Genomic DNA, 13,286 nt, shown 5'->3' on the forward strand with positions numbered 1-13,286 from the left:
ATAAGAGTGGGACAATGTTTCTTTTGTTGCTAGTACTCATTGTTGTCTTTTTTTTTCCCCACGAGAATTTGGTGGCTTTTGTGATGGGCTGTAATTCTTTGTCCTCTTTTTTTCAGGCAGGCTTTTGATATTTCTGTATTTATTTATTTTTTACAAAGAACTACATGTAGAATTTGGTATCGCCCAAAGATCACATGATATCAAAATACTTAATATTAGTTTAGTCTGTTTGTCTGTCTGCCTGTTAGTCTGGCTTCATCCTTCTCTTTTTTTCTCCATCTCCTTATTCCTCAATATTTTCTCTCAATTTCTGTACTTTTTTCATGCTCTATTTCTCCCTCTCTTTCTCTCTCTCTCTCCCCCCCTCCATGTATCACTATTTTTCTGTATTTGATCAATTTATATAGTTCCCTCTTGCTCTCTATTTCCCCTTCTAATTTTTTCATGCTGTTTTTTTTCTCTCCTCTTTCCCTGTCTCTTTATCATTTTTCTCTTTCTGGTCCCCTTTTTATCCCTCTTTGTTTTTTTTTCTATTTGTCTTCTTGCTCTCTTTCTTCCTGTCTTTCCTTCTGTCCTATATTTCTCCCTCTTCTCTCTTTCTCATTCTCTTTATTTATGTCTGCTTCTGTGTCTCACTCTTGCTTTCTCCACCTTCCTGTTGTTATATCTATTTGGACCCATATTTACCTACATTTATTTACATTTCTGTGTTTCTCTTGCTTCTTTTCCTTCCTATTTGTTTCTCTTAAGTTTCCCCTTTTCTCCCTAACTCTCACTTCTTCCTTTTTTCTTTTCCTTTTTCTTTAATTATGTCTGCGTTTATTTCTGTCTTTCCCAAATCTCTTCTCTCACCGTTTATATATATATATATATATATATATATATATAAGTTTTTCTTTATCAATATATCTTTTTATCTGCAGAAGAGGAGGTGAGGGCTGAGTTCTTCATGGAGGAGCTCAATAATGGTGTGAAGCTCTGCAAACTCATCGGTGTCCTGCAGGCCAAAATTGCCCAGAGTTGCCCCTCTGCCCTCGGCAAGGTAAGTCAGCAATGCTGCCTCCCAAAAAAACGGAAAAAAACAGCATTTTACCTTAAATGCCCGGTTGTCAATTTAAAAATGCGAGCCTGACCAAGCAAATAAACTCATAAATCTCCTGCTTTTATGAGAGGCGCCCAAACACAAACAGGAGTATATTCTCTTTCCTCGACAGCTCTTCCCCACGAGGAAGGTTGCCTGCAAACGTGACGCTTCTCCAGGTTCTTTCTTTGCTCGTGACAACACTGCCAACTTCCTAGCATGGTGTCGGGACATCGGTGTGGACGAGACATTCCTCTTCGAGTCCGAGGGGCTCGGTAAGTTTTCAAGCCAAAGGATCAAGCTTGCAGAACTTGTATTGGGCTTTCCCAATTTCTAATAAAAGGCCCTTTTTGTAATTCCTGTTTTCTGTGAATATGGTTATGGCCTGTTTACAAAATAAAAATAAATTGTACAATTGATTTGGCTTTACTATTATTTTTAAATAATTACTTTCATTATTTAAAGGTGGGGTGCATCATTTGAGGTGTTCTTAAAAAGTTGATAGTGGAATATTTTCAATTGTGCGTTAACAATGCCCAGCTGACTTCAAAGAGCCTTATTATATATTTCTTTCAGCTTTTTTCCTGCTTTCATTTTTTAGCTCTGCGTTTCGGGACGTGCAACACATTAGGAAGCATGGCTATGAGGACAAGGAGGGGGGGTTGAGAGCTTTTATGCTTGTCCTCGCGTTTCTTGTTAGTATGAAAATGGTGACAGTGTGAAAAGGATGGAATCAATACAGTCCAAAAGCCAACCCAAACTTAAAAAAATATTTTAAAAAAGTGTTTTATCAAGCGCGGAGAAGAAATGTACAAACTTTCTCGGGCCACATAAAAAGCTTGATAGAGGCTGCAATTCTTTATTAAGCCAGAAGATGGACAGCTCCTCTAATATAAAAACTTAAAACATTTGAAAGATGTGTGTGATCTTTGAGTTTAAAATGTTATATATCTGTGTCAGTCTTTGTGCAGCATTTATCAGTCTTCTGCCATTATTTGTGCTGGAAACAAAATTTGTTTTAAATGTTTTAAAACACATTTTCCATCTGCTATTATAAGATAATGGTGATCATTTGAACAATCATTTTTCCTGAGAAGAAATAAATTAAAAATGTTCGAATTCAAAAAAATGAATAAAACCATGCTGACTTAAATAACAGTCTTTAAATTAATGAAATGTTTTTTCAACAAGGCAATCTATATTCATTTATCTTTTTGCCGTGCGAACTGGCGGCAAACTGAGTTGATTAAACTTCTGTTTTTACATTTTCAAATAGTTCTTAATTTACTCCTTTATATATACATCGATATTAAAAAAAGAGAAGTTGGTGCCTAATATTGAAAATAACCCAACCTTGGCATAATAAGCAATCTAATTTGCGAGTATTTGATAGTCAACTGAAAACAGCAGTTCACAAGCACTCCATAATAGTCAAAATAACCCAACCCTGGTGTTACAGGCAATCTTCTTTGCAAGAGTTTAACAATCAAAAAAGAGACCAGCAGACCATGCTCTATAATGGTCAAAATAATCCAACCCTCGCATCATACGCAACCTTCTTAACAAATGTTTAATAGTCAAAATAAAAAACTGTGCTCAAGCGCTGAATCATCCCAAAATAGCCCAAACCTGGCATCATAAGCAAAATTCACTGCAAGTGTCAAAATAAAGAACAAGCATTCTTGTTATCGTTAATCTTCTTTGTAGGGTCCAATAGTCAAACTAGAACAACCCCAGCTCCCTCCAGGGAATTGTTAACCCAACATCCTTTTTCAAGCATTGGACTTCTGTAGTCCCAACGAGAGCAGAGAGGACAGCTGCTGCTTTGCCAATTTGCCATGTTGACTTATACGTTTTTATTTTGTACTGTTCAGTGCTGCACAAGGAGCCCAGGCAGGTCTGCCTCTGCCTGCTGCAAATTGGACGCATCGTATCAAAGTAGGTTTTTGAATTGTGACTTTTGAAATGTAGCATCAAGAGTAACTATGCGTGTGCTCAAATTTTTCAGGTATGGCGTGGAGCCTCCTGTCTTGGTGAAGCTGGAGAAGGAGATCGAGTTGGAGGAGACCTTGCTCCTGACTGAGGAACCTGCACCTGCCGTCAAGACCTTCAGTGTTTGCTGCCAGCATGGTGGCCTCTTTCAGTCAGGGGTGAGTCCACAACATTTCTTGGGCATGATATTGTTCTGACCCTTGTCCAAAAGGAATCATCCAAAAACTGAAACCAAGTCCTTAAAGGGACATTCTATTATTTAGCACCTCCTAGTGGTAAAAAAAAGTCAGTTTTTCAGAAAAAAAGAAATAAGCAATAATATATGAATTATCATAAATATGATTTTTTTAAATTGTAGGTTGTGAAATTTGCATTTATTTTGCACGACATTAGCGTCACTTAGAGGGAGCTGACATTTTTGTCCATCATCTTGCTGCTAAGGGTACCACAAAAACCTTGCTAAAAACATCTAGAAGACAAAATGGTGCTTTAGAGTCCCTTTGAAACAGACGTAGTTTGTATTTTTTTTGTGGGTTTTAGCACTCATCCTCAGTTGCAATACACAATATAGCAACATCTCGTGGTCAGATAATGGACTCTCTCCCTTTTTTAATATTGAATTGTTTTTACAAGCAACCTGATGCCCATTATAATAATTGTGTGGAATTGAGAATGAAAAAGAAAATGTTATTTTGTTCATGTCTTGAATTTATGATTTAAATTTGTATCAATATATACATTTCAAATTGAAAAAATTTACATTTCAACCCAAATACATTTCATTTTTTTCTACATCATACCTTTTCATAAAATATTGAATGGTCGAATTATTAATGCTCATTGTGAAGTTAGTGATGAATTGTGTATGATATGGCACTGTCATTTCTGATGAATCTGTGCATTGTCAAGTCTGATTTGCGTCTATTATAATTTGAAATCTATTATAACTTGAAAAGTACATTTTTTACATTTTTGTAGTTGGAGAAATTTTAACTTTTACATAACCTTTTTTCTTGTTTTCCTTTTCTACTTTATTCTATAATTTCCCCTATTTTTCCTCTTCTTTTTCAGTTTTTATCATTCATTCATTCATCTTCTATCTTCTCTTTAAAAATAAAAAATCCCGCGAATCGTTTGGGTTGTTTTCGTCACGAGAAGCTTGGGGAAAAAAAAGTTTGCTTTGGTGTTTTGAGTCTGTTTGTATTCTTCCATATACATTTTAGTACTCAGTTCTGGTTGCACAGCAACATTTAGTGGTCAAATATTACTCACTGTCCCTTTAAAAAATAAAATTTACCCCACCCAAAAAAAATGTTCGTCAACTTTTCTTCTTGAGGATAAAAAGTATTGAGGATTCTGGTATTTTCTTTTTCCAAAATAGACTCATTTAAAAAAAATGTGAGGATGAATATCCAACCCGCACATGCCCTCGCTTCTGTGATGTAAAGCAGCTACGTCATTCTTGCAAGCACGCGTGTTTAAGGCCACTCTGCCGCTTGACCGGCGTGCCGCAGGGGGCATGACGCACACTTACTGACCATGTGACGACGCACGTGCAGTTCCACTCAATGCACACAAATGAGTACTCGATTTGAAGGCTTCACAGGCTTCACGGATGCGGAATCATTTCAAGAACGTGCTGTATTTTCTACAGCATAAGGCGCACTGGGTTATAAAAAACTGTTTTGTGACATTTTTTTTCATATATAAGGCGCACTGAAATATGAGGTGCATGGAATTAAAACTACCTTAAGGGTTGCACAAAAAATTTGATCTGATCTGATGGAATGGGGCACAGTAAGGCAAATATCTTTTTTTATTTATTTTTAATTTAAATAAATGCAAACGTTAAGAAATGGCCTTTGGAATGATACCATAGTCGAGGCTTTAAGTTGAACTATTTTGAAGGTATTTGAATAACGGCCTTCCATCCACCTTTTTCTGATCTAAAATCTGAGAAAGTCACGCTTAAAGTTTTCTTTACTTTTTTTTGTTGTTGTGGGATTTCATTAAAATGTTTTTACAGTTAAAGGGATTGTTTAAAGTTTAATTTTAACAAATAAATTTGCACATCCCCTACGACCCTAGTTGTTAGGGGTTCCAACCAACCAATTTGTACACATACTTTTTTTGACCAGACTTAGACATTTTTAGCACATATTTCTTACACATTAAAAATAATTTTGTTTTCTAAAATCAGAAATATTAAACTTGAATTGTTGTTTTTGTTACTGTCCCTATTTATGTGGATTATGAAACACTGGGAAAATGGTTTCAAATGTCATATCTTTCAAATAGCGAAAACATTTTAAAAATTATTTTTTTCCCATGTTTTTTTCTGTAATCAACCTGTTGTTGAAGATAGAATGTTGTGACTCATTTCGGCAGAGCGGGTCAAAAATAAGTACTGCATTTGTGCATTAATTAATCGGTCAAAATATAAGTTTGAGCACAATTGCAAAAACATTAGATGCAACGGGATCCAAACCCAGATTGCAAGATAAGCCCATATCCTATCCACTAGACCAGGGGTGTCAAAGTCAAATGGACGGAGGCCCAAATAAAACATTTGGCTACAAGCCGAGGGCCGGACTGTCCAATCTTTACTGAAACCAAGATTTAACCTACTGAAAACACAACAAATATATTACAATATGATTGGATAAATAAAGCAATATTTTCTTATGACTCTGTCAGTCATTTTTAATTTCAGCAGGCACAAAATACAAATGTCCTTTATATAAAAAACTCATAACATATCTCATAACAACAACTCATAACCATTTTCTATCATTCAATCATCTGAAATTATTAAAAAGAAATATTGCCTCAATACAATAAAATAAAGTGCAAAAATCTCTTGTTACTTAAAACCAATAGCAATCAACACACTGGACCTCATCTGTCCTGCTCAAATGTACATTGACTTTCCTTTCTGTGCTTTCTCTGGGTTAGTGTGAAAAAAAGGAATTACTGATTAACAAATAATAACAATCAAAAGTCATTTTCTCTGCTAAATAGGAGACAATTTTATCAAAAGACTGTTGTCCACATCAAGATCTATTTTCCACGAAAAGCCGAAAAACAAGAAACACTCCCAGGACAGAGTCGGCAAACAAAAACAACATAGTCAACATGGACAATAAAGCTTTAAAATTCCCGAGGGGAACAACAAAAAACAAGACCTTCTTTATGTGCATATTTAACTTTTAAACTTGAACGGAGTAAAAACTTCAAATGTGTAATTGCACAGGAAACATTACTGTATTATTACTGTATTTACATACATTTATATACAGTACTGTATTACTACAACTCTACATTACTTGTTTGAAAGCCCCGGTTTTCAGTGTCCACCTTCCGTTTAGCCATTGTTGATGGGTATCTGTGGGCTAATTTTTGCTGTTATGCTAATGACTGCTGATGATCGACTGCTGAATAAATCAAACCGCCTCCCGCTTTGCTCCCGCTCGGCGTGTCCCCGTTGCATTGTGGGAAATGTAGTATTCATGCGTACTGCGGGCTGCTGGCTTGCAGCGGCCTGTGGGCCGGATCTAATAATATATTGATATTGTCACGCGGGCCAGGTAAAACCCTCTCGCGGGCCTAATGTGGCCCGCGGGCCTTGACTCTGACATATGTGCACTAGACCAATGTTTTTCAACCCTTTTTGAACCAAGGTACACTTTTATTTATAAAAAAAAGCTCTGAGGCACACAGTCCGTCGAAAATGTTTAAAAATGAAGTTATATAAATCTTTCACTGTACTACCTCCATAAGCAGATAATTAGTATGTAAAAATAAGAAAATAATACTTAAAATAAAAAAGAATGATGTGCTTTATCTATGTTTTTATTTTTTACAGCGCAATCTTAAACCGCTTTGTTAAACAAATTAAGTTATTAAATGTAGTGTGCTACCTGATGAGCAGATAATTAGTATATAAAAATCTACTGCCGCCTACTGATATGGATGACTATTACAGTTCCTCGTCTGAAGATAGCAAAAATACTGAATAATGGCTTGATTTCCTGGAAAGATAAAATTGGGCAAATTCCAGCGGCACACTAGACATGGTCTCACAACACACTAGTGTGCCTGGCACACTGGTTGAAAAACACTGCACTAGACCACTATTGTAGGTTCATCTCATCATCACACTTTATTTAGTGACTATGATGCAATGCGTACTGTATGATGTGATACTCAAAATTTCAAAACAAATTATTTTTTTGCCAGTGATTTAGGATCTAGTAAAAGTATTGCCACACATTTTTGCTTTTCAATGCCTCATTTCCGTAGAGCGGGATGATGCTTTACACGAAAAACAACAGTGCCCGGATGATAAAGGTGCTGTATCAGAGTCAGATCATTTGACTTCTCTTACTACGGATAAGCATGGAAACCTGTTATGTTTCATGTTGTGGGGCAAACCCCTGCCCCCAAATCTGGCCTTAAGTGGGATCGGTGCCACAAGGCTTTACTTTCCCAAGGCACACCCCTGGAAGTGGTGCCCCGATGACCTTGCGGTTAAAGAATCCATGAACCATGACAATGGAGAAAACAGGAAGTAGTCCTGAAAAATAGTAATAGATGCAAGAAAGCATGTGAGGGAAACACTTTGGTGTATCTGACTATGAATGAGACATTAAAGGACATTGGTTACATTTGTAAATTTTTTTGGTATTCTGTTTATAGTTTACATTGGCAAAAGTTATTTTAATCATGGCCGCACGTATGCAACAAGGTTTGTCACTTACCTTGCTTGGATTGAACTGAGAAAAAGTAAAGCAACATTTTTTAACACTTTTTAATTACTTTATTTTCTATGGGCGCTACCAGGCTGTACTTGCCCAAGACACACCACAGGAAATGGTGCAGCTATGACCCTAGTGGTTAAGGGAACCCACGGTTACTAAAATGGTGTGATAGTAAGACCTAATGCCATTTTATACACCTCTGTCCCTGGTGGTTCACTCACCGTCACTATCTGGGTGGTATCCCCTTTACCACCATTGTTATGCAAACGTGGTCAGCGATATTTTTTTGACTGATCAGTAATCACACAAAAAATGTAATTTATTGGTATACATTTTCAATTTTATCCGTATATAAGGCGCACCACACACGTTCAAATTTATGGCCAATTAGCAGTTTTTATTTTCCCGGGAAAAAAAGGGTATTTGCCTTAAATGTGTGGACAATGTCATTATTTATTTATTGGTTTTACATTATGTCATGGTGAATTCCACAGGATCAAATATAATCACAAGGCTCCGTTGTCCCTTTTCAGGAGGCCGGCATGGACGAGCCGCCTTGCAACTGCGCCAACAGGGTGTCCATTGAGTACCTGTCAGAGGGTCGCTACCGGCTTGGGGACAAGACCATCTTTATTCGGGTGAGAGCCTGAAACGTACACAGAGCTGGTAATCGGCTATTCTGCATCAGTAATCCGAACTCTCAAAGGAGTGGTGTCTTAAAAAGAGGTCCCATTGTTCCAAAAGGAATTTGATAGTCCCTAATGGAGTAATTACTTGAAACTAGAAAACCTTGTTTTCTGTGGCTGCAGCCATTTGCATTAGAGTATCTGCTGTGTTATTTTGGTTCTGTCAAAAGGGAACAATTGACATTCACACAAATATTTTTTAAATGATAATTTGTAATGTAGCAAAATGAAGAATCATTTTCTTCTCACCCCAGCAAAAAATAATACATATCTGTATGTGTCCCAACAATGTATACAGTAGATCTACTAACTATGCTAAGTTGGTAACCGTTACAAATTTGAAACTATTTAAAATAAATTTATCAGCTTCTAATTGTCTTATGGACAAAATAATTTTAGTAGCCTTATGCGTTGCCACTACCGATTGTTGTGAGCTTCTATAACATCTAAATCTTCAGGAGAAAAGGCAGTCCTACATTACATGCAGTTTAATTCACTAGTACTGTCAAAAGTTAATGCTGTGAAGGTTGAAATGTTAAATGAGTTTAAATGTCTAAGTTAACAAAGCCAGAGTTGAAACAAAACCAATTTTGTGTGTGTGCGCATATATATACAGTGGAACCTCGGTTTTCGAACGCCTCTCAGTTCGGACAAATCGGTGTACGACCCAAAAATTCGAGGAATTCTTGCTTCGCTGTTCGGTCAAAAAATCGGAGTTCGAACGCCGGTACGCTAGGGTGCGATGCTGAGCAGCGTACGGGTGTTTTAGCCCCTGATTATGCCTCCGAAGAAGGTCGGTGCAAGCAGGACAGGTGAAAAAAGACAAGTTGTTTGTACAACTATTGCCTTTAAGAAAGACATAATAACTAAATATGAAAGAGGTGTATGAATTTCCGATTTTGCTGGTGAATACAGCATGGCTAAATCTACTATCAGTACGATAGTAAAGAATAAGGAGGCTGTGAAATCGAGTGATACGGCTAAGGAAGTTAGCGCTATAAGCAAGCAACTGCCGCAAGTTTTGGAAGAGGTAGAAAAACTTTTGATGATTTTCTCTCCCCACCGTCCACCACAAAGGTAAGAAATCCTATTCATAATCCTTTTTTTTTATTTGTACACGTTCATGTTAGCGTAATCTTTCGTACGGAAGATTACGCTAACGCGAACGTACGATTAGCCTGGGTGAGCTTCATGTTTACGTTCATGGTAAACATTCAGGGTGTTGGAACGGATTTAAACAATTTTACATTACTTTTAATGGGAAAAACTATTTTGGTGATTGAACAAATCGGTTTTCAAACAGGGTTCTGGAACGGATTATGGTCGAGACCCGAGGTTCCACTGTATGTATGTACTGGACTGTCTCAGAAAATTAGAATATTGTGATAAAGTTCTTTATTTTCTGTAATGCAATTAAAAAAACAAAAATGTCATACATTCTGGATTCATTACACATCAACTGAACTATTTCAAGCCTTTTATTATTTTAATATTGCTGAATTTGGCTTACAGCTTAAGAAAACTAAAAAATCCTATCTCAAAATATTAGAATATCATGAAAAAGTATACAAGTAGGCTATTCAACTAATCACCTGAATCATCTAACTCGAAACACCTTGCGAGGGTTTCCTGAGCCTTAAAAACACTCAGCTTGGTTCAGTAAACTAAATCACTGCTGATCTGACTGCTGTCCAGAGGACCATCATTGATACCCTCCATCAGGAGGGTAAGACACAAAAAGACATTTCTCAAAGAGCAGGCTGTTCACAGAGTGCAGTTTCAAAGCATATCCACAAAAAGTCTGTTGGAAGGGAAAAATGTGGCCGGAAACGCTGCACAACCAAGAGAGATGACCGCAGCCTTAACAAAATTGTGAAGAAGAGCCGCTTCCAGAATTTGAGGGAGCTTCAAAAACAGTGGGCTGAAGCTGGAGTCCAGGTATCAAAAGCCACAGTTCACAGACGTGTCCGGGAAATGGGCTACAATAGCCGTATTCCCATGGTCAAGCCACTTCTGAACTCAAGACAACGGAAGAAGCGTCTGACTTGGGCTATGGAGAAGAAGCACTGGACAGTTGCAGAATGGTCCAAAGTCCTCTTTTCAGACGAAAGCAAGTTTTGCATTTCATTTGGAAGTCAAGGCGCCAGAGTCTGGAGAAAGGTTGGAGAAAAGCAAAATCCAAGTTGCTTGAAATCCAGTGTGAAGTTCCCACAGTCAGCAATGGTTTGGGGAGCCATGTCAGCTGCTGGTGTTGGTCCACTGTGTTTCATCAAGTCCAGAGTAAATGCAACTGTGTACCAAGAGATTTTAGAGCACTACATGCTTCCATCTGCTGAAAAGCTCTATGGAGATGAGGATTTCATTTTCCAGCATGATCTGGCACCTGCCCACAGTGCCAAAACCACCAGTAACTGGTGCACTGACCATGGCATCACTGTCCTTGATTGCCTGCTAATTCCCCTGACCTGAACCCCATCGAGAATTTGTGGGGTATAGTTAAGAAGAAGATGAAAGACACCAGACATACAAATGCAAATGAGCTGAAGGCCGCTATCGAAGCATCCTGGGCATCAATAACACCTCAGCAATGCCACAGGCTGATTGCCTCCATGCCACGCCGGATTGATGCAGTAATCCGTGCAAAAGGATTCCCAACCAAGTACTGAGTGCATCAATGGACATTTTCAAATGTTTGATTTAGTTTTGCTGTTATAAAATTATTTTTTTTACTTGGTCTGAGGAAGTATTCTAATATTTTGAGATAGGATTTTTGAGTTTTTTTCAGCTGTAAGCCAAAATCAGCAATATTCAAATAATAAAAGGCTTGAAATAGTTCAGTTGATGTGTAATGAATCCAGAATGTATGACATTTTTGTTTTTTTAATTGCATTACAGAAAATAAAGAACTTTATCACAATATTCTAATTTTCTGAGACAGTCCAGTATATATATATATATATATATATTATAATTTATTTATTTTTTTAAACAAATGAAATTGTGTTGTGATCATTTTGTTGTTTGTATTTGATGGCATCTTGCTATTTATTTCATGTCATGTTCAGTGTTCCTACAGTTGCTTGAAATCTTTGAAAATGCATGAATTACAATTTAGATTTCAAGGTTTAAAAAGTGCTTGAATGTCGAGTAAAATGCTTGGAATTGTTGCAATGTTCATCCCAGTCTGACAAGCATTAAATAAGGAAAAATTAAAACTTAAAATTAAAAAAAAAAAGTCTGCTCAAAAATGACGTCGACGCACCTGCTCTGGTGGCTTCGCGTTGCCTTTGTGTTTTGTGTTTCCTCATGACTAAAAGTATGTGAAGGGTCATCGCCCCCTACAGGTACATCAGACACTGGGGAATTAGAAATTTGTCCATGAAAAGAAATGTACAAACCCTGCATCTTGGTGACTTGGTCTGACCTTGTAATCCCCCAAAAAAAGGGTCACCGCCAGGCTGTACTTGCCCAAGACACACCACAAGAAGTGGATCCCCGACGACCTTGGTGGTTAAAGCGATCCTTGAACCATAAAACTTGTCCAATAAATCTCAGTCACCTTCCCTATAAATAATTTGAGTACATGTAAGCACCAGTTTGAAAAAGTTTAAGTGTGGCCTCAGGTAAACTGGTCAGCCTTCTTAGAGGATTGCATCATTAGCCAGTGACTGTCAGAAGCGAATTGCTGTCAAAGCTAGCTATGTCAAACATGTGCTCATGGGCCGGACCAGGCCCGTTGGATGATTGAATCCGGTCTTCCATACATTTCTGAGTATGTCAAAAAAAGAAGAAACTCTCTAGATCATTTCTATCAAAGTTGTAATTTTAAAAATACCAAATGCTCCCGCCAGAGGGCACTATAGGATTGACTAAGTTTTAGTAGGCTCAACCTCGTACCGTTGTTGAATCTGATGTAGTCTGATATTATTGCCCATGTACTCCTAAAACTTTTATTTTGCACTTATTATTTCAAACCAGTATGACTTTTAAGACAACATTTATATTCGTTTCCTGGCTCCCACATAGAATAGAATAGAATATTCCTTTATTGTCATTGTTACAAAATGGGTTAACATATTATGTCAATGAAATTGGGCATGACAGTCCAGTTTCACACATTCACAGTGAGGTAAAAAAAACAAGAAGATAAAGGAACAGAGAAGATAAGGTTATAAAACAAGGAGGATAAGGTTATAGTTATAATTTACACAGTATTTACACAAGAAATGTCGGCATGTAGGATGTTACATACAGTTTGGTATCATAAGGGTTTGTGCAATATGCATTTGGTGCAAAAATAGTCATCATAGTGCAAATAAAAATAGTCAACATTGTGCAAGGTGAGCAGTAAACATAGTGCAGTCAACATGTGCAAGAAACATAGACATGAGTACCATTTTACGTTCGTATGAGGTAGTGTTTATGCAAGAGTTTTTCATTTTTTTGTGTGGTGTGTGTTTAGGGTGGTAATGGCTCTGGGGAAGAAACTGTCTGAGTCTGTTTTTGTTTTGTGTGACCTGTAGCGCTTGCCGGAAGGCAGCAGGTTGAAGAGGTGGTGGCCGGGTTGAGAAAAGTCCTTGATGATGTTTTCTGCTCTGCTGAGGTAGCGAGAGCAGGCAATGTCCTCCAGACTGGGCAGAGAGCTACTGATGATTTTCTGGGCTGTTTTGAAGACCCTCTGGAGCGTTTTCCTGTCTGCTACTAAAGTTGGCTGAATGATACTGAATGAAACTGAAAAACTACGATAAGCTACAAATTTGAAGTTGA

At 37.4% G+C, this 13,286-nt stretch overlaps 1 protein-coding gene across 2 annotated transcripts in view; it reads left to right on the plus strand.

The window, feature by feature from the left end:
- Nucleotides 1–13,286, plus strand: part of gas2l3 (growth arrest-specific 2 like 3) — a 38,150-nt gene that overhangs the window by 22,871 nt on the left and 1,993 nt on the right. For both annotated transcript variants that reach the window (XM_088347003.1, XM_088347004.1), the window contains exons 4-8: nt 924–1,042; nt 1,215–1,356; nt 2,956–3,019; nt 3,090–3,231; nt 8,367–8,471. In XM_088347003.1, the coding sequence (XP_088203129.1) occupies nt 924–1,042; nt 1,215–1,356; nt 2,956–3,019; nt 3,090–3,231; nt 8,367–8,471 (572 nt within the window). The remainder of the gene's footprint in view (nt 1–923; nt 1,043–1,214; nt 1,357–2,955; nt 3,020–3,089; nt 3,232–8,366; nt 8,472–13,286) is intronic.

Source organism: Urocampus carinirostris, chromosome 11 (genome assembly GCF_059441175.1).
Source record: "Urocampus carinirostris isolate Australia breed hairy pipefish chromosome 11, RoL_Ucar_1.0, whole genome shotgun sequence".
NCBI lineage: Eukaryota > Metazoa > Chordata > Actinopteri > Syngnathiformes > Syngnathidae > Urocampus > Urocampus carinirostris.